The sequence below is a fragment of the Nymphalis io genome, chromosome 9 (genome assembly GCF_905147045.1).
Source record: "Nymphalis io chromosome 9, ilAglIoxx1.1, whole genome shotgun sequence".
NCBI lineage: Eukaryota > Metazoa > Arthropoda > Insecta > Lepidoptera > Nymphalidae > Nymphalis > Nymphalis io.
The window spans coordinates 2,778,167-2,799,635 of NC_065896.1; the positions used below are offsets into that span (position 1 = coordinate 2,778,167).

Genomic DNA, 21,469 nt, shown 5'->3' on the forward strand with positions numbered 1-21,469 from the left:
TAACAGTGGAATGTTTAATAATATAAATAGGTAACAAAAACAGACTGACATTGTTCAAGTTTGTCATTGAGAGCCTGAAATCAGCGAGATCACGTAAGAGAAAGAATAGCCACATTTTTTATCGGTTCAGTTTATACTTTCGTGATGGCTTTCAACCTCCGGCTTCTGATGCACCTGTAAATAAAAAGTATGCAAAAAAATGTAAGCTACATATTATATTTTAAATGGTCATTGTCGGTATCGCAAATTTTAAAACGTGGGGAACGCAAATGCTGCAGAATTGCAGTTTTTATATGGATTTAAAATTTAATTTAAGTTAAATTAAATAGTATCGATAAATCAGGGTATTAATTACCTGAGTATTCCGTGATAAAGGGTAAATCCGCCGTACAAAGTAGCGATAATTGTTGCCGTCCACACAACTACCATTACAGTAAGGCTTCCATCTGCAGAAAATAATTAATACATTTTATCTTAAGATTCGTAGGCTACAGCTCAAAGTATTTAATCAACATTGAATAAATTTTCTATATACGGTTCCCTTCTCTTGTAACTACGAGTGTAAGCCACAATATCCGGCATATATTCAGGTTACCTTGCGATGATTTTCATCATCGCCGAGCAATTTATAATACTAATACAAGAAAACTTCGATTAAAAACCATTATTATTAACGTTCATTCAACAAGCTTAAATTTAATTTTAAGATATTATTGTGTATAAGTTACCGAGATATCCGTCGTGGTAGACGTCCTTATCTTTCACGTGGCGGGCGAGCCAGGCGCGGCGCACCTTGTCCTCGTGCGGTTCGACGGCGAGCAGGTCGGGGATCTCGTCGGCGTCACCGGTGCAGTTTGCCCATTCAATTGTTATGTATCTAAACGAATATATAGATAAACGAAGCTACCATATATGTAATGTAATTTGTTAATTTCACGTGGAAACGGCTTGTCTCGTATATTTATTTCAATTACAAAAATACTGAAAAATGTCGTAATATTTGTTTTTGCCTAACGTTTCTAGGCTATTTTTCATATTAAAAAGTTGTACGTTTCATGTAAATTGACTTAGTAGTTTTTTCAGTTAGGCATTACCTCCTGATTTATTATTATAGAATAGATGGATTTAGTTCTAGACGAACAAAATTGTAACCTGGAACTAGTTCTGCAAGCTCGTCGCGGTGGTACGAGCAGCTGTCTGGTGCGAGATCGGGCGCCTCCGCGACAAGGTCCCCACGAGCCCCAAGGGCCGGGCTGGCCTAACTCAGATTCTTTACATCCACATTCCACTTCACAATCTTCATCCTCCTGTTATTGACAAATGATGTATGCTGCGTTATTTTTTTTATTCAATGAGATGATTTTAAGCTAAGGTTCTTATGCTAAGGTACTATTAGTGATTTAATAAAGAATTAATGTGCGGAAACGTTAATATTACTACCTGATAGTGTAATGGCGGTGCCACAATCCTGCCGGGGAGCGCGGACGCACAGCGCCAGGGCTCCAGGTAAGCGTCAGATGTGGGCTCGTCTGTCACGCTAGTCAGCTCGCAACGTGCGTGGGATAGTTTGACGCCCCAACCACAGGCCGTTTCCGCTTCCTCTCCCGATGACGTCTGAATGTCATTTAAATTTATGTATCTACAGTTTTGAGATTCAATGATCCACACAACAGCGTAAAAAAAAAGACGCGCGCTAATTTAAAACCGCCATTTTGTTGGTGGACAGAAAGGTAAAGTATTTAATTCAATATTTCTGTTTCAAAAAAAAAAAAATCAACAAACACGTCCAATTTCCTTAATTCACCATATTGAACTAGTAATAGTATTGCTATTTACAAAGACTTTCGTAATTACGTTCATTCGATTCTATCTCAGAAGAGGGAAATATGTAGTTGAGAGTCATAAACTAGAAGATGACAATAGGTCTTAAATTATAAATTGACAGGATGTATTGTAACCTGCACGTGACATCCGAGCAGCGGGCGGGCGACGAGTCGGAGGCAGGGCTGCCGCGGGCACGGCGCGTGCTGCTCCGTGGCGGGACACGCGCGTCCCGGCCACACCGCCATCGTCAAGTGTTGGCTACAACAAGTTTGACTTCATTTCACAAGTGTCACAATATTATATATTTTTTTAAAACAGATTTCTTCCTAGCATTTCTTTTATAATTAATTTAGATCCATAGTTATATCATTACACTACTTTTTTAAAACAAATATAAAAACCGATTTCCTGTATTCGTACATACTATATTTTATTTACCTATGACAGTTAGAAGCCCTTTTAGTCCTTTTCTATCATACAAGCTCAATATTAAACTACCGTGTTTTGATGTGTTTTCTAGTAAGTAGCTATAGAACTTTACTCTTTTAGTTTATTTAAGCAACATATAAGAATATTTACGGCCTTACTTATAAAAGTTGTTTAGCGAGTGATTAAATAAACAATGATACCTTCTTTTTTCGAATGTCAAATCAAACACAGAAAGAGAGAAATCGACCCACTAGGATATCCACTGTAACTATCTTGTTATGTCACTATAAATAAAGCACAATCAAAAAATCGAGGATAAAATTCAAGTAAGTGATTTTTAGCCAAATATTTATGATACTGCGTATTATACGCAACTATAATCATTGACACGAAGTTCTGGTTATGTAAGTCACTTTATGTGTGTAGTAATCTCCAAGTGTTTTTCTGCTTACCGTATACGCCGCATGTGTCGTGTAGTGGAAGCGTCACCACAAGAACAGGCAGAGGCATCCCAAGCGCCCCATTCCCCAACCTCGCAATCGACACCGCACGGAACGTAGCACCAAGACTCTCGAGCTTCGGATGCTGTAGCATTCTAAAGAAAAAGCAAGTATCATTAACAATTATTGATCTCTTTACATTGACTCGAGATTACATCCAATAATTGAGAGTGACACTCACGGGACAGTAGGAATCGTTGACGAACATTCCATCACTGCGAAGGCACCGTACCGATCTTTTCTTAGTTCCTTCTCCACACGGCGAACCTCCTAAAAGTTTGTTGAATAACTTTCCAGAATATTACATAATTATAACGAAAAGTTTAGTATGAATATCAGATACAGAGTTCAAGTAATATGGTATATGTACGTTTTCGTAAATAATAATATATAACGAGTAGCAAAAGTTTAATCTAATAGCTTTGAGAAGAAAGATTTTGGAGCTAACCTAGCGGTTGGCAGTCGTCCCAGGGCGCCACGTGCCAGGAGTAGGAGTGCGGCGCACAGGGCTCGGCGGCCACGAGGTGCGGGCACGCGGCGCCGCCCTCGTCCGCTGCGCGCAGCACGACGCGAGTGCGGTCGCGCCGGCCGCCCCACTTCGTCTGCGGGTTTATCATTGATTGTAACATCGTGCTACAGTTGAGTCAGCGTATTTATTTACTTGTAGGTAAATTACCAGCCCGTAAGTGATCTATTACTAGAAAAGTACCTTTGCGTCATTTCGAATATGTATCAATATATTTCTAACAAAAACAGCAGGATCCAATCGCATCAGCTTCGATTATACTCATTCAAATGAGTTTATTCATTCTATTTATCAATCATTTAACTAATAAAAGTGTCTCGGTTGGATTTAGTTAGTTAGTACCTGTTCACAGGGACTCCATTCAGACCATGTGCTGACAACGCAGTCCGCGGGACATGGGGAGCGACAAATCGTTTCGCGGGAAGGCGCGGGACCTGCACCCGAAGTCTCGCATGTCACATCTTCTAGTTTGTTTCTATCTGCATCTATACATCTATTTCACAAAGTTAATTTATCATCATTATGTGGTATTTATCAATGATACTGCTGATACTAATATGAATATTTGGTTCAAATTTGGAATTGATTCATAACATATTTTTTGAAATTTGCTTCGATAAAATGTGTTATGAATCAGCAACCTCAACAGTTTTTTTAAATCTATATATTATATATAATCTTCAGTTTCTTATGTTGAAAATGCATGCCTTATTATGAATATTACTATGTAGAATTTAGAAAGTGATGACTTAAAATATACTGTAATAATAGCAAAATAAGCGCTGAGTAAATATCACGAACATAAATATTTTTATTATCGGCTTTGTATTTTAAGCTCTCAACGTTTTTTTTTATTCGTACTCTGCTTATGTAATTGCACTAAGCCGTATCGCACTCAAATTTGATTATAAACTTGAATGAAATGCGATAATGTATCGGACTCACTCTACGACGCGTGTGATGACGGCGCGGCCACACAGCGCGTGAAGCGGCGCGCACACCGACCACTGGCGGATCTCCCAGCGCGGCTCCGCCACCACGCACGTCGCGCGCTGCAACGTCGCGCCGCATTCGCGACCGCCGCCTGATCCTTCTTCTATCACCTCTCTGTCAGAACGAACGGAATTTATCATATTATTCCAATTTGTACGAAATAAACTTGCTGTATAAGTCTGTTTTTATGAATAAATATTATATGTACCTAGTTCTAAATCTGAAAGCAGCTCTGGAACCAGGTTCAGCAGCACAAGGACCCCAAGCAGCCCAAGCTCCAACGGCGCAGTCTCTGGCACAACGCACGGTGCATGTTCCTCGCAGAAGAGCGCCAAATTCTTCATCATATGTGAATCCGTCAGTTGCCGCTTCACGAACACGACGAGGACCTTAATTAACAAAAATTTAGTGACAATATCGTCGACTTATATTAAGATGGATAAAAACATAGTTTTTCAATATGAACTTTCTGTTGTATGATAAAAATGGTTCTTGTTTCTTCGTCGCATGGCCATCAAAGATATGTTACATTAGATCACAAAGTTATTTTTATTACGTACCAGTAAGTGGATGATATTTCTTGCATACGTCCATCGGTACATCGCGACCTCCGACCAGGCATCGAGCTGCCCTTAAAGACCTCCCCTCACCACATTCAATTCTGCAATATATAGAAACATATTATTCGTAGAAAATATAAAAAAATATTCAAATTAAAGATATTTGTAATACTTACCCTGGAGGAAGTATGCAGTCTGAGTCGGCGGGAAGAAGTTCCAGTGTTACATTTTTGCAAATGCATGATGGAACGTCAGGATCAGAAGCATCTAAGTACCTAAAACGGACATAAATAGTTACATTTTATATTCACTCCAGATAATATATAAGGTTAGTTATATAAATAAGCAAGATATTCGATACATACTTGAGAGGATCAGCGCAAATAACATCACAAGTGAGTATGACGAACGAATCGCAGGAGACAGTGCAGGCGGCGACACCAGGCGGCACCAACTGACCTGCGCATGCACCTGCCTCTACACGATGGGAATCTGATCCGCACCATATGCCTATGTAAGAAGAAAGGGGTTAGCAATTAATATTTATCGTTTCATTAGTTATCAGAACTTATTTGGAATGGTCATGTTCTGTAATTATTATAGAATGCCGATAGCTGTTGCGCTAAATCAATTGTACTTTACTAATAATAGCTTAGTTTGTTTGAAAATATGGTTCGCTATTGTATTACGAGTGATTTTATTACATTAGCGACTATTTCAATTATTGAATTAAAATTAATGATATACGTATGTGGTGGGTTTATATATGTTGCATTTTTGTTATAAAGTTTGTTTTTTTAAACTACGTTCTAGAATAGCATACGTTTGTCGTTTTACTTACTTCTTAATCTATACCCTACACCACAACGTTGTTCTGGGGGCAGCCGGCATGTGCTCCACTCGCCAGCGACCCACGAGGCATCTCGAGAGCGACACGAGCGTGCCACGGGACAGTCCCGAGTCTCTTGCAATGGACCGCAATTTGGCCCACCGTGTACGGTCCGTACTCGAACTTGTTTACCTGGGTCTAATGAAAGTAATATAGGTATCATCTAAAGAGCTTAACTAAAAAACAGTAACTGTCTCATTTTCGTAAGTATTTTGTCGTATTTGTGTAAATTGAAGGAAATATTATACCACAAGTATTAGGGCATGGTGACCATGGCATCCAGGCTTCTACTCTACAGCCTCGCTTGCATCGTACGGTACATGCGCGACGAGATGCCGGTCGACGAAGAGGCGCACACCTGGGAGTCACATAGGCTTATTATTTTATATTTCAATCTATATTATAACGGATGAATTATCCTTGGAAGGGAAGTGCACGGAGATGGAGAAGAAACCTTATTAAAGTAACGTTATTTTTTAGTTACCATAGAATCGTAACATAAAATTGAAATATAAAATCAACTTACAAAGATTCACGAACGACATCTGCGTTGTTTTGCACACACATTACGTCTCTAGTCATTTCACCTTCCTCGATGCATGGTTCTTCATTATCGCTTTCATTGAATGGCTCACCGTCCTGTATAAGACAAAATAAACAAGTACTTTAGTAGTTGTAAGTAGCTTAAAATACTTAGCGATGCTTATTATTATTTATATTATATTAAAAATAAAACATCAATCAATGCCCAGTTACTGTAATCAAGACATTCTACATTTGTTTTCAAATAGCAGAAATGTCTATGAGTCTTAGCAAATATAATCGTTTCTTGAATATAATAACCAGGCTTAATTGAACATTTCATACTCTGTTTAAGTTGAATTATTGATACAGATACTCATATACATATTTATCAGATGAGCCTAGCTTACCAGTAGGTCCGTATAGTTGGTAGCAGGCATATAGTCCTGTCGTTTTCTCTCACAGGGCCCCCAAGGCGTGGCCAGCCAGGAGTAAGTGGCGCACGCGTGCGTATTGCAAGTTTCGTTCTGTATGAGCTGGTCTTCTGAAGGGCATGGCCAACCATCTGTTGTGATATTATTTTCATTTTATATATATATATATATATTTCTTTTAATTGTGAGAATGTATGAAAAAGGTATGTTTATGTGACAGCATTGCTTATATATTTTGATAGAAAACTGAAATATTTAAATATAAGGAGAGAAACTCATTTTATGGGAACATAAGGTGTTCAGATATGAAAAGTCGTAACCAGAATCCTTAATAGTACTGACTGGGCGCGGAGTGCGAGAGGATGTATCGGCGGCGCGTGCGCGTGGGGCGCGAGTGCGCGGGCGCGACGCAGGGCGCGGCGCACGGAGACCACGCGCCCCACGACGACACCACGCAGTCGCCCGCGCACGCGATGCGGCAACGTTCACTGCGCGGCGGGGCGCCATTTCCGCACCATGCACGCTGAGCTTCCTTCTGATCAGGGAGGCTCATTATAATGATTAAAACATGACATTTATTTATTTCAAATAAGGGTTTTTGAAGTTACCAAGGTGGGCATGATACAATCAGCCATGGAAAAAACTAATGAAGACATGCAAGGATCACACATAATTAAAACACCAAGTTTCACTTAATGAGATGTGTCGCTGGAGACTCTTTCTGAATATAATATAGACAGCTCCACCGCTACTAACTTTATCAGGCGATCAATGACCACGATGGTCACCTGTCTTTTTAGAATATTGTAATAATATTATGTGTGACTTACTCCATCATGACCGATACAACGAAGTTCTCTAGTACGCCGTCCGGGCCCGCAAGTGGTATGAGGCTGAGTGAGCACACAGGGCCCCCATGGTAGAGCTTTCCATGCTGCACATCGGGGTGTGGTACAAGTACGTTTCTCTTCTAGAGGAGGGCACGGCGCTCCGCCTCCTGACGCTGCTGCCGTTACACGACGTCGACGGACGCTATAACCTGTTTTAATTTAATAAGAATTGATTCATCAGGAAACTGACAATAATTCTAATAAGAATAGGAAGATTTGTTTTGTAAATATCCTGTTTTTATTATCAAATAATTATGTGTTACACAGAACACAAAAAGTGATTGAAAGAAATGGAAAAATATACAATAACGATTTGGGTGAGTTTTGCTAAAATAAATATCGTCGTTTCAATTATTCTAACTTAGGTTCAGGATATAAAACATATCAGATTTTATTTTTAATTTAATTTATTTAAAATAAAATAAAAATAAATATCGTCGTTTCAATTATTCTAACTTAGGTTCAGGATATAAAACATATCAGATTATAGCACTTTCTCACTATTGCAGTTCATTTTGCAATTTTAATTTACTTTGAATTTACCTAATAAATTATACTTTCGCAATAGGTGAAAAAAACCATTGAAAATATACCTGTAGTGGTAAGTTGTTGAACAGGGAATAACGGACAACCATCGGTTGGTTGACAAGCTCCCCACTCACTCCACTCGCCTACTTCGCAGTCACGTGGGCAAGGCACCTAACAAAACATTTAGTTAACCACTAGATCCACGAGTCAAAATCTTCCTCATTGATCTAGTACATAGTTTGGTAGCAGGTCACGAGGTCAAATCTTGGGACTGACAAAACAAATATTGAGTACTTTTGTCAAAAATTCTCAGTAGTGGCGATTCGAAATCGACTTTTCGAGATTCGAATCTGCGACTTTTTAAATCGCTATATCATGTTATTGACGCTTACCGGACTACTGGGGTTTAACTAAACAACTGTAATGAAGTAACAAACAGAAACAATTATAATCACTTTAGAATATTTATCTGATTCACGCGGGCACACCATAACTTATCATAAGTTGTTTATGGCATGTTCCATTCCTACCTCGCAAGGTTGAACAAGCGTAGGCATTTGCGCATGCGCACACTGTACAGGATGCAGCGCCCGTCCGTCAGCGCGTACGCACGTCGCCTCGCGCCTTTGCACGCCACCGCCGCAACTCGCCTCGTTATCTTTATCGCTCTCGTCTGTTTCATCATCTTCCTCATCGTAGATGGCGTCGTTGTCATCAGCGTCATCGTCGTCATCGTCTGCTAAATGAAATTATTTTATTTCTGTTTCAAGGCTTATTTTTCTATTATTATTGTTAAGTAAATTAAACGTTATTTAAAGTATTTTATTTAAGTAAATAAACACCTGGAATCGAATGTAATGATATAAACACTAATAAGATCGTAGATTTCTCCCACGTGATATTTAAAACACTTACAGGGCGCTAAAGCTGTCGGTTGTTCAATAGAAACGCGACAAGGTCCCCAGGGCCCTGGAGTCCAATGTGCGCTTGCTTCTAACACAGCAGGTCGTACCTCCTCCACTACTTCGCATTCCTTGCCGCCGCCTAATTATAGAAATATTTACTTATAAGACATACAGGAGTGGTACATACATGTTTAACTAAAGAGTAGAATAATTTTCAATTTAAGAAAGTATAATACGGTGCTAATTAAAAAATAGTCTGTCAACATAAATTGCAAAAATATAAAAAAAAAACCTTGTGGCAGTCTACGTAGCCGCCGAGTTCGCACAAGGGCCCCATCGGATCGTGGTCGCCATGGTAACCACTCTGCTAGAGTACAATCTTCATGCATCACACAAACTCGCGTTGTTCCAATGTTTGCAATGGCAATACCGCAATATCTAAAAATATTGTAGCGTTAAAAATTTTTATATATAAAAATAAACACCTTTCTAAACTTAGCACGGGAACAATTAGGTACATTTTTATTTTATGAAATTGTATCATAAAATAACTTCGCCCATGTGTAACTATAAAAGTTACAAAACTATGAAAAATCTGAATTGTGATAAAATAAAGCAAGCTGAAGTTGCCAATATTTTTTAATTTGTTTAAAGACAAAAGTTAAGATATATAAGAAGATTACATAAAAGCGTGTTTCTTAAATTTAAACCATGGTAACCGGTCAACTGATATTTACAAGTATATAGATATTGGCATAATAATAAATTGGAATTAATGTTACAAATGAAAGTGATGTTATAATTTCGCAATTGGCGGTTGTACTGTATAAGAAATATTAATTTTTCTTTATAGCGTCAATGTGTGCCAATCTCTAATAACATTAACTCTTCAAGCCGTAACACGACAACACAACATTTATATTATACTATTTGATGGTAAAATAACGACTGTCGCCGCAATGAAATCGCATAAAGCCCTACCGCAAGTAAATAGAGATTTCAATCATGACAGTCATTTTCAATGGAGACTAGTAAATTGCTTAAGAAATATTATTGTGCAAAAGTGTGTGCATAATTAAAATAATAAATTAGAATTCTCTATTTCCTCACTCACGACACAAAAGGAAAGATTAAAAGCGTCGAACCAACGGCTTTACGTGCTTTCCGAGGCACGAGGATGTAAATACTTGCAAACATCGAGTTGTTACTGAGAATTTCAACGAATTGTAACTAAATATGTTGCGCTTAAAGTTGTCGTGTCAGCTCTTAGAATTTACATTTAAAGTCGGTTGTAGCTTTTCGTAGAACTGACGAAATGCATTTATAAGATGTTTTAAAAGCGTTTGTATAAACTTATTAGAATAAAATTTATCATAAATGTAAAATAGAAACCCACGGTGAATTAATAATCGACGATTGCTATATTCGTTTCGCTTCCTAATATTCGAATTGATGAGCAAACTTATCTCTTACATTATTTTTAACAGCTGCTCAAATGACAGTAATTTAGAATGTCCATAAAAATGGAACATTGTTTGAAATATTGTCATTAAAATGGAAAGCCGAGGCAATCGATCAATATCCCCGCGGCAATGCCCCAGTTTAAAAAAGATGTGTCGTAAAAATGCTAGTCGCGAACGTGCTGATCTACTTAGCTCGAGTTTCAAGATGAATATTAAGATGCCATTTCGTTGGTAACAGCTCGCTATAGATACGCTGTACGGTTATAGTTAGAATCAATTATTGTAAATGGGACTAATATAAAAAAAATGTATTACTGCAACTTGAATGACATCCTATAATTCGCGGTTATTTATTGGAAACGATGGAACCAAAACTTTTCAGTCAATCGATTAACTTGTCTAGCAACTGAGCTAAGAGAAAAAATGATAACGCTTAAATAACTATATTTTATTAACATATAAAAATATTCTACAAAATAACATCATAGGAAAAAAAAATAACATCGAAGATTTTTGAATTGCTTAATAGTTAAATCATTACGATCATTGTATTGATTTATTTAATATAAGGCTAGAATAAGCAAGTTGATTTTGATATTTCAATTTTGCATTCAAATTAAAATTTCAATTTATTTCTCTACGAAATGCTTTAGCAATCAATACGATTCTGGACCATAGATCAATTCACTCTAGAGTCGTTTTAATGTTAACAAACTTTTCGTTTGCTTAATCGGGTTTCATTATGGTCTGATTGTAGATTTATTTCCTTTGGCGGGACTATTCACTTAAAACTTCGGTTTGTTTGTAAGTTTCTGCGTTGAATAGCAAAGTTTGATCGTTTTCCAACTTATATGAAAGTAATAATTCCGGTGAATTTTCCTATATATGAATTGTATGAAGTTTTTCTTTTATTCATATTTTAACCAAGCTTTATATTTTATTAATTTAATAATAAATACATAAAAAATGAATTTTCAATTTAATATGCTTACATATAGTGAGGTCGGTCAAGAAAAAAATAATGCTAAGAATAAATATATATAATACACAAAAATTGTAGGTTGTGAAATTATCTACAAAAAATGTTTATATACTTTTCTCCTAAGAACCGTCACTCCTGTGATTTCATCATTTCAGAACACGGAAAATAATAATATGCACGTCTCAGTACGATGATGTATAATACAGGATATATATGCATATGCAGGTTGTCCGGTAAATAATTGATAAACTCGCATGTCCTTGCATCTAACGCTTCAGAAATGAAATTAAAAAAATCTTTACAAACTAAGTAGGCTGTAAAAATGACATGTTACAAGCACAATTTGCCTGCCATGTTCACATTATTGAGCACTGTCACTGGCCGGAAAATCAATGGAATTATTTTTTTTAAATATCCGTCTTTGGGCCATGCGTAATATGAGCCATGACTGGCGTTTGTTGTTTTTTTTTTTAAATTGTCTGAATAAAAAAATTTGCTTTTCTAGTTATAGTATACACATGTATATTATGCTACAATACGGTACTTCACAATTCAAATATACTTACAATGGCTCTACAAACTGTCCGTCCTTTCTACGGCACTGGACTTGCCTCCTCTGTAAGCCCAGACGCGGCGTGTGTACCAAGGAATCAGCTTCTGGTCGGCTATTATACCTATTAAAGACAATTTCATTATATTTTCTGAAAAAATATTTTTTTTTTGAAAATTTACCTCTTTTTTTTACTAAATTATACACACATTAAAGCCTTTAATAAATACAAATAAAAATTAAAAATAGTTACTTTACAAAATAGTTTGTTCAAAATGAAAAACAGATTAAATTCAACATATATGTTTTTAATATGCCAACTATAGATAAAACTACATCGTCGGCTTAACATTTGAAGTTACATAACAGAGTTATGATCAATTTGAATATAGTTTTAAAATTTTATATATGTACTAAAAAATATTTTACTTTCTATACCTACTCATAAAATCGTCCTGACTGACTATCAACGAACATTCAAACTTAGTAGATTGGTAGACTAGGAAGTTGAAATTTGGAACGTTATTTTATTTTATGACAAAGCATAATTTTTTTTACAAGGAATATACATGACAAGCTATATGCGAGTGTTAAATCTATGTGTTTTCTCAGTTACAGGAAACCACAGCATCCATCACATATAACTAAGTAACAGCTAATAGAAACAGTAAAATTAAAATTAAGAACTTAACAAATTTAAAGTGATATGACTTAAAGAACTAAAAAAAAACAGAACTTATGTTAAATTACTAAAATTTAGGAATAAAATTTGAAAGCTAAAAAATAAAAGCTAAAAAATAAAAGTGTAATACAAAGAAAAAATACTAAACATATTAAAAAAAAAATCTAAATTTTTATAAAAATTGCAACTTTAAGGGGAGGGGTTTTGTTAAAAACTCGTTGTTCTTTGTACTTAGAATAATGAGAATTCGAATTCTTATTTTACCCATACGAAGTCGGGACGGCAGCTAGTTAATTTATATTTGTTGAATTTGTCATCATATACAATGGTAATGTGAAATACTTTACGTCTTTATGGTTTTAGCGAAGTCTCCGTCCCCCTTAGAGCACTCGGTCCAGCGGCCAACGTAAACCGTGTAGTCGCCATCATTTATCACTGGTTCTGAAAAAGTAAATCTCGTATATTATTTTATTTCCCTACGCGAATGAAATTTCACAATGTTATTATAATTGTATATAGCTTTGTTTATTTTGTTTAAAAGAAACGAGAGAGAACCAACGTCCAGTCAAGATTGAGTTTTCTTGTTCAGCCGAGCTATTCGGTAAGAATTCTTCGTAAATGTTGGTGATACGCATGCGTGTATCCATTAAATGTTATAATTATTGTTAAAGGCAATGTCGCATATCACACTATAAAATTTAACAACGGTGTTCTGTTGTGAGTTTCACGTCTGTTCTTACAGAATATTTCTACAGGAAGTGTAATATAGTCCATAATATTTTTATATTTTTTATACATCAGCAATTAATGAACGTATTTATAATATTTCAGTATTTTATTTTAATTAATTTTGCTATTTGGTAATAACTATTAATAATACAAATGATAATGTAAAAGGTCAAAAAGTAATAATGCGTTTTTGAGGCACTATATGTCAAAAGTATATCGAGCATCGATGTAGAAGACGCATGTATTACGTGACCAACACAAGCCTAATGTTAATTTGCTAGGACGTTAGGAGTTAATCACTAGACTTCTAACTAGGTTGCTCTTATTAATTAAAATAAATTAGTATAATACTACTGTTAGCTTATAAAAATGTCTTCAGTCCGAATTATAAGACGAGAGTAATTTAATTAAACCTTTCTTTTAATTAAATTACTCTCGTTTTATAATTCGGAGATGAGATAAACGAAGATGAAAAATACTCAAACGATACGAACAACGTTATTGACTTTGGAAATTTAAGTTGTTGTCACAACCTTTAATGTAAATATGGTTGTTTTCAGAAAATCTGCAGGGCGTCGTTCGTGATGGCGGTAATATAATCTATATTTCACTACATATTGTCAGTTTTGTAGAAAATTTATGTATAAATATATATAATAACTTTCCTTTGTTACAAACAAACAAAATATAATATTATCAAATTAAGTAGATAAATAAGTATTTTTAGCATATACAACAACAAAGCTACAGTTTTCGTAAGTAATGTAATATTCTAAATTTAATTAATTAATTCATCATCATTCGCTTGTCCTTATTTTATTTATTTAGGGTGGGAACAGACAAAGAACTGACGCTAATCTGCTTTGGTAAAGGTTTTGTTGGTAAATTGGTTGCCGACTACCATACGGTTTGTTTAGGCGCTTTGGTGCTCGATTGATGGATATTAATTAAATAATACATATAATTTTCAAGAACATACATAGTTTTTCTATATTATTACTAATTTGTAAATAAGTTTTGAATATGGATTGTTCATGATTACGATTTCGTAATGGTTTTTGATAATACAAAGTATATTTTTTGTAAACATATTAATCAATCATCTGTTTCAAGAAATGTTCATTTCATCTTATTGAAACTTTACCAAAACAATGTTTCAATCATCACAACTATAAAAATATCTAATAATTTGTTATTTGATATTTTTGACTTGACTATTACCTTGAAAATATATGTTTTGTAAACATTTTCTGAATTTGTAAATTTTCTTTCTTGCAGAATATCAACACGGGTCCATTAGGACGACTTCGTACGAATATCAACGTTAAACCCTATCCAACATTTATGGATACTTGTGTTTTGCGTTTTTCAAGATGGTTTTGTCTTATTTATAAACATAAGGGATCGTGTTGGTACCAATCATGTTTTAAAGAAAATAAGTCATATTTGTAAGTAAAGGGGTTTAGATGTTTGCATAAAAATGAGATCAATCTCAACCTTTATAAAATTTATAAATGAATGTCAAAATATTTGTAGCTGGCTTATTAACTTCGTTTTTTTGGGTAGTTGGAACGATGTTTCTTGTCCGATTGTTAACCGACTATATAATGATTTTTGTATATTAAGTAATTAAGGAGAAGAAAAAATCTAAACTTGGAATAAGGTAAAAATAAAAAAAAACAGTAGGAATAAGGTAAAAATAAAAATAACATCTTAGTTCCCAAGGTTGATGGCGCATTGGCGATGTAAGCGATGGTTAGCATTTCTTACAATGCCAATGTCTATGGGCGTTGGTGACTTCTTACCATCAGGTGGCCCATATGCTCATCCGCCTACCTATACAATAAAAAAAAAGTTTGAAAACTAAGGGATTCGTTTTTTGTTTGTCTGAACGGTGCTGTCTTATTTGAGTAACGTGCTTACAAGCAACTTATATTTAATACACTGCTAAGGTAACTATATATATATATATATATATATATATATATATATATATATATACATATATATATATATCTGACGTTTGTAGTTTTAAATTATAGTTTCAGGCAAATTCTTAAATTGATTTTTTAATTTAAAATATTATAAAATAAATTCTGTGATAAATGGAACGTCTCTAATACATATATTCGAATGTAAGATTATGTTTTAAAATTAGACTAGACAATTTACCATTTGGAATCATTCCAGAAAGCGAAGGTATAGCTCTTGCCAGATATACGATGTTATTGCCTCGGTACGGTAAAGGTTTACGTAATGTATTTTTAATCATTTATATTTCAATAAAATATGTATTTCAATTTTAGAGATACATATAATACATACGAGGAGACGAGTAATGATTTAGTAATTTCCTAGAATATATTATTACCACATATAAATAATAATACTCTCTATTTCCTAACTCTCGTAATCCGACACGACCGGAAAGAGTTCAGGCGCAGGACCAACGGCTATACGTGCTTTCCGAGACATGGTAGTGTCCACACTTCTAACTTCCAGACTCCGGCTGCTACTGAGAATTTTCTGACAGAAAAACCAAATTTCATACAAACTCCTTTTATCACTTTCTTAGGGGTTAAATTTTCAAAAATACTTCCATAGTGCTATCCTATTGAGTAAAAGGAACCCGTTTGCAAATGTTTATGATGCTCGCCCCAGTAGTTTGGACGGTTCGTTGATGTGTCATCAGTCTGTCAGATATTCTTTTATATCTTATATAAAAGCATAGTTCCACAGATAGGATAATCCTTATCCGTGGAACTATATCTATCTTAATAATAACATTATTATACTATGATACAAAATATTTGAATATTTATATAGTACGTAGCATTATTACTTTTTATGTTAAGTTAAAAAAGGATTTTGGTTTATTAAAAGTATTCAAGAAAAAAAAAACTTAAAAAATATACATAAACAAAAATAAGAATGGATTCTCTATCGAGCCAAGCGATCTTTCCGCCCATACTCTGTGCTATTACGTCTATATTATGTTATTGTATGTTATTTTTGTGCTTTTTGCTCTAAATTGCTAAGTTTAGCGCAATGAATTCACTTTATTTAAAAAATGATCGTATGTAAATAATAAGATATACGTGAGTCTGTGTTTGCAACAAAACCGGTCTAATCGATATTTTTTACGATTACGTTACATAAGGTTTGTGTTAAATACATACCTAAAATATGTTATACAGCTTATGTTCCTTGCTTCCAGCTTATATCCATTGGATTAGTAATTTAGGCAAATAAATATAACAAATAACAACTTTTAAATATGTTTTTTTTTAAATAAAAATAATGCAAAATTAATTAATTGGTCATATATTTTTTATATAATATTTATGGAATAAGCTCCAAACCTTCTCCTCAAAAAGAGAGAGGAGGCCTTAGCCTAGCAGTGGGACATTAACAGGCTGTTACTGAATGTTTTTTATCATTCATATTTTTAGTTACTCTAAAAGTAAAATTTCTTATGATATTGTTGTATTTATCTTTTAAATGTATGCATAATGTTTGAGGCCCTCACTTATCGGTTAGTTGCTACACAAATAGACCGCCTTGGAGCGTAACGCAATTAAGTTGTTGCCCCTAAACTAATTAGCCCCTCAAATGTGCCCCTAGTTCAACAACAGAATATCTTAGTAATTTTCGGAAAATACACTTTAAATAGCATATAGTTTCAATGCAAAGCAAAGCAAAACATTATGTTATAGTATATAGTTTTCTTATTAATAAATCATAAAAATTTCATATTAAGTAAGTTTTTACAAGTCGCTTCCTGTCATATTATATTTAGTACAAAATATATTTGAAATTATATGTTTGGGATCAGCTATCCGATTATAATAATTTATAAAACGATTTTTAGCTTATCAAAGGAAATCTGCATCAAAGTCTTATGAAATTAACGATTCGTTTGTGAGTTTCTTTAAAGATTTCATTTAATTAATGCGGTGTCTTCAATAACTTACTTTATTGAAAGACATTTTGGCGGGATATTTAATAGGGAAAATTTTTCGTATTATTCTCTGAAATAAAGCCTTTTTTTATAATAAACAATATAAATATGAGTTTTTTAAGCTACATACAATATATAAGATCGTTGAACTTTAACTTTCTATTTAGAGTTTTTGTGACGGGTTTAATTATTATTTGTCTATTAACAAAACTCCATGTATTAAACTCCAGGTATTTACTCGAGTACGTATTTTTTGAATATATGTTTGCAAACGCGTGGTGCGATGTTAGGGCAGCCGGCGCAAATAACTCGCAAATGATTTGTGGAAAACCGTTCCTTTTTTAGATTTTTTTTTAAATTTAAATTTCAAATACGCAGAAGTTATAGTTTTAAATTCCTCATTAAGAGCCCGCATAACTTGTTCATAGTGGATCTCGGGAAAAAAATGCCTGCTTTGTTTGAAGTCTCTAGATCTAATAGATCTGGAATATTCCTTTCCTCCCTTTTCACCCCATGGAAGAAGACTTTCGAATGTCAATTTTAATTTAATGTCTTGTTAATATAAAAATATTTTGCACGTGAACCAAATTACAGTTTTATTTTTCAAATTATAGTTTATAAATAATGTTATTTTGTCTGTAACATCCACAACTCTCCTTACGGGTTGATTTCCGCAAAATCAAATTCAGTCAAATTTAGAGTATACATATAGGCTTAATAGTTTCATAGTTACCATGATGAGTTGGTGAATGTTATCTATATTCTGTTAATTTTATATCTAACATTTCATATAAACTATTATATACCATTCCGGTACAAATCACCAGGATATCATGAGCTGTAACATATTACGCGCATTTGTTTGCGGCGTTTGTAATATAAGTGACGGAGCTGCGGAATCGCTCTGACGTAACAAATAGTCTACACACTACACGTATATTAGTTACGTTAACACTACGACCAGGGTGCTTATATATCTCTGTTCCCCGTACAACCCTACATATTAATAGCTTAGTCAGGACTGTATAATGATTATAATTCTCTCCTGATTACCATATTTTGAATATTATTGGGACATATTTTGAGTCAGTTACTAATTGACGATTCTAATTGACATTTCAAGTTTTTTTAAAACACATATTTACTATACGTAAACCGAACCACACATAAATAATCTTATCTCCTTATGTAACACAAAGTCGGGTTAAAGTCGTAAAAAAACTTGTGTCAGATCTCAACAGTTCGCCCTTAAAAGGCCACGAAGGGCAGATGGCAATCGATTTATGTAAAAACTGGTCAAGTGTCAAAGTTGGAAAATTACATAATACGATTTCAGAATACATATTCTTATTTTTTCAGAGATGTTTTTCTCATTTAAGAAAGTCTTATGTAATATGAAATGTAACTAATTAAACCACCAACCACCTATAACAATTAAATTTAAAAATAATCGTGTAGAGTAAATTATCGGAGACATTAATATGAATATGTTTTTTTTTAATGATAATAAATAATTTTATGTGTATAAAAAATGATATTAGGCCGTTACAGCATGCTGCGTCTAGGCTAATAAAATAGAGAGATTATATTTAAAGAATAACTTCTATATTAATAATGGTATTCATTGCTTATTTAGAATTCTATAAAAGGGTCAGAAATAGTCCTGTTACAGACTTATCATATGTATGTTATCATATAAAAAAGAACAGATACTAAAAAGGGAAAGTAATAACTGCCTTGCTTCCTTATTTTATCTATGGTATAAATTTAAAAAGTTTTGCAACTTCTCTGTGAATTGCATATCGCGTGACATCCGAGCAGTAAAATTTACATATTAATGACTTCGTGTATATTGTTGGAGTGCCCACTCAGGGCACAATTTGTATTGATATAATTGTTCTTATCTTAATGTATATTGTACTTAATGCTTATATGTATATGTTACCAAGGCTTAACAAGTTCATAAACTTGCTTAGTAAGTGGTAAGTGTATATGGTGTGTGTATATTTTTAAAAACGATGTATAATTTTTTTTGAAGTAATATATGTAAAGGCATAATATATAAGGATCCATTAGGACTCGAAATGTCTAGTGATTGAATCCAATGAGGTTGTAAACGTAAATATTATATGTTGATCGTAGGTTCAAATACAGATAAACATCGTATTTAAATCGTGTTTAATATTCAACTTGTGCTCAGCGGCAAAGGAAAAGATCATAAGGAAATCTAAATTTGTGGAATTAAATTCTACCCCATTAAGACCCGTGGGAACCAAGTAAGGGAACCGTGTTGTATAAAGCTCATAACCTACTCCTTAATCGTTGTTTTACTAAATAAAACATTGTTTAACATTAATATAATACATGAGTGGTGTCATATTGCATGTCATATGATATATTACGTACATTATAATGTTTGCAACATTATAAAGTACGTGCGTATGTACTTATAATATTTTCCATTTCATGGCACACCGACGTGTTCCGACGTGTCACAGTATTCTTCATTATGATTCAGTGAGATGATCCGATTGAATCGAGTGGCTTATTGCAATGAATCGAGTAAACACAGGCTTTAATAAAGATGCCGGGAATGTAAGTTTATATACGACAAGTAATAGACGACAATACAAGGAATAATAGACGCATAAATTGAAGCTTATCCAAACGATATTACACTATGTCGTCGTAGTTCTAATCTTAGTATTTTCTTTTAGAAAGCATTTTCTGTTGAAACGTGCTTAGAATGTTTTATTATATTCTAGCTGTATTATTAGTTTGGAATATATTAACAAGTATTTATTTTTCATATAAATAAATATATGTATATATAGTATACTTATTTTATATCAAATCTGTTGTCAACCTGTTAATTAAACGTCCTTGTCAGTTCCATTAATGTTTATCGTCAAAAGAAACCTTTGGAAAATGATAAAATCTATCATAACCCATTATTTTTGTGTAGTTAGCACATTATTACCTTTTATATGACGTCATATTAAAATTATTCGAATGGGATGATTGAATGTATTTTAAACGGCACGTAACAAGATATCCTATACAACGTCGAATCGATCGGCGTTACTTAACATATTTATGTGGAGCAGTGAGCCGATGTGATTGAACGAAAGCCCTATTGCAGTAAGCCGTATAAAAACGGCGATTTTAATGAAGATTTGATGGAACAAGCTTTATTATGTCACTAGATATTTAAATGTGAACATTCGCTTCTCCCGTTTCAAATATAGACACAATAAAATAGTTTTTTTGTCTATTTTCAGCTTCTCAAAAAATAAAAGCAGATTTTCGTCAAGCAGTGAGATAATGACATAATAATGGTATTTTTCTGCATATTTCAGCCACTGAGTAATTACAGCCCTCTCCTGAAAATTGTATATATTGACGTAATAAATTATACTTGTTTCAAATTTCATTCAGTTGGAAATAAGATGAGATAGTGTTTTGTCATTCATAGCACGTTTTAAAGTTTTTCACGTTTATTCACTTTTTTTATCTTATTTGTATTGGCATTCAATATGTTCCCATGGATTAAGACGAAATGAAAAAAAAAGAGTGGTGTACAAATAATACATATCCGATAATTATCATTACCAAACATAATGGAATATCATTTAATAAACTGTTTGAAATGAACGCGTATTTAATACGACTAACTAACTGTATTGATCTATCTAATGAGGTATCCGGAAGGCTAGCTAAAATAAATTACTTCTAGCTTAATTAATTGATTGCTATATAAACACGTGCGAACACAGTATATAATCGTGTATAACAATTATTTACTTTTATCAATGAGAATACATGGTTGGTTTATATACTTTAATATACACCTTATATCCTTTCAAATTAAAATACAAATATTGCGCTCAGTTTATTTTTTATGCTTTTATATTTTGTTTTGATGTATGTAAATATTGTTTTTCTAAGATATTCTAAACATATGTATATTGAAACATGCTTAAATATATTTTATTGTTTTATATAGTTTGGTTGGCGGACGAGTAAATGAGCCACCTGATAGTAAGTGTTCTCCAACTCTCTTAGACATTGGCATTGTAAGAAATGTCAACTCTTACATCGC

At 33.8% G+C, this 21,469-nt stretch overlaps 1 protein-coding gene across 4 annotated transcripts in view; it reads right to left on the bottom strand.

The window, feature by feature from the left end:
- The window catches only part of LOC126770707 (thrombospondin type-1 domain-containing protein 7A-like), a 70,127-nt gene continuing 48,658 nt past the window's right edge, over positions 1 to 21,469 (bottom strand). For 2 of the 4 annotated variants that reach the window (XM_050490218.1, XM_050490219.1), the window contains exons 3-29: positions 13,025 to 13,118; positions 12,012 to 12,119; positions 9,293 to 9,438; positions 9,011 to 9,139; positions 8,626 to 8,834; positions 8,161 to 8,266; positions 7,508 to 7,716; positions 7,020 to 7,212; positions 6,654 to 6,808; positions 6,248 to 6,360; positions 5,970 to 6,079; positions 5,674 to 5,859; positions 5,198 to 5,342; positions 5,009 to 5,107; positions 4,833 to 4,933; positions 4,481 to 4,661; positions 4,225 to 4,386; positions 3,622 to 3,772; positions 3,202 to 3,355; positions 2,935 to 3,023; positions 2,706 to 2,848; positions 1,959 to 2,082; positions 1,441 to 1,614; positions 1,153 to 1,307; positions 729 to 877; positions 356 to 446; positions 1 to 174 (exon numbers count right to left, since the gene is read on the bottom strand). In XM_050490218.1, the coding sequence (XP_050346175.1) occupies positions 132 to 174; positions 356 to 446; positions 729 to 877; positions 1,153 to 1,307; positions 1,441 to 1,614; positions 1,959 to 2,082; positions 2,706 to 2,848; positions 2,935 to 3,023; positions 3,202 to 3,355; positions 3,622 to 3,772; positions 4,225 to 4,386; positions 4,481 to 4,661; positions 4,833 to 4,933; positions 5,009 to 5,107; positions 5,198 to 5,342; positions 5,674 to 5,859; positions 5,970 to 6,079; positions 6,248 to 6,360; positions 6,654 to 6,808; positions 7,020 to 7,212; positions 7,508 to 7,716; positions 8,161 to 8,266; positions 8,626 to 8,834; positions 9,011 to 9,139; positions 9,293 to 9,438; positions 12,012 to 12,119; positions 13,025 to 13,118 (3,719 nt within the window). In that variant the 3' untranslated portion in view covers positions 1 to 131. The remainder of the gene's footprint in view (positions 175 to 355; positions 447 to 728; positions 878 to 1,152; positions 1,308 to 1,440; positions 1,615 to 1,958; positions 2,083 to 2,705; positions 2,849 to 2,934; positions 3,024 to 3,201; positions 3,356 to 3,621; positions 3,773 to 4,224; positions 4,387 to 4,480; positions 4,662 to 4,832; positions 4,934 to 5,008; positions 5,108 to 5,197; positions 5,343 to 5,673; positions 5,860 to 5,969; positions 6,080 to 6,247; positions 6,361 to 6,653; positions 6,809 to 7,019; positions 7,213 to 7,507; positions 7,717 to 8,160; positions 8,267 to 8,625; positions 8,835 to 9,010; positions 9,140 to 9,292; positions 9,439 to 12,011; positions 12,120 to 13,024; positions 13,119 to 21,469) is intronic. The other 2 variants (XM_050490220.1, XM_050490221.1) reach the window with 2 other exon arrangements.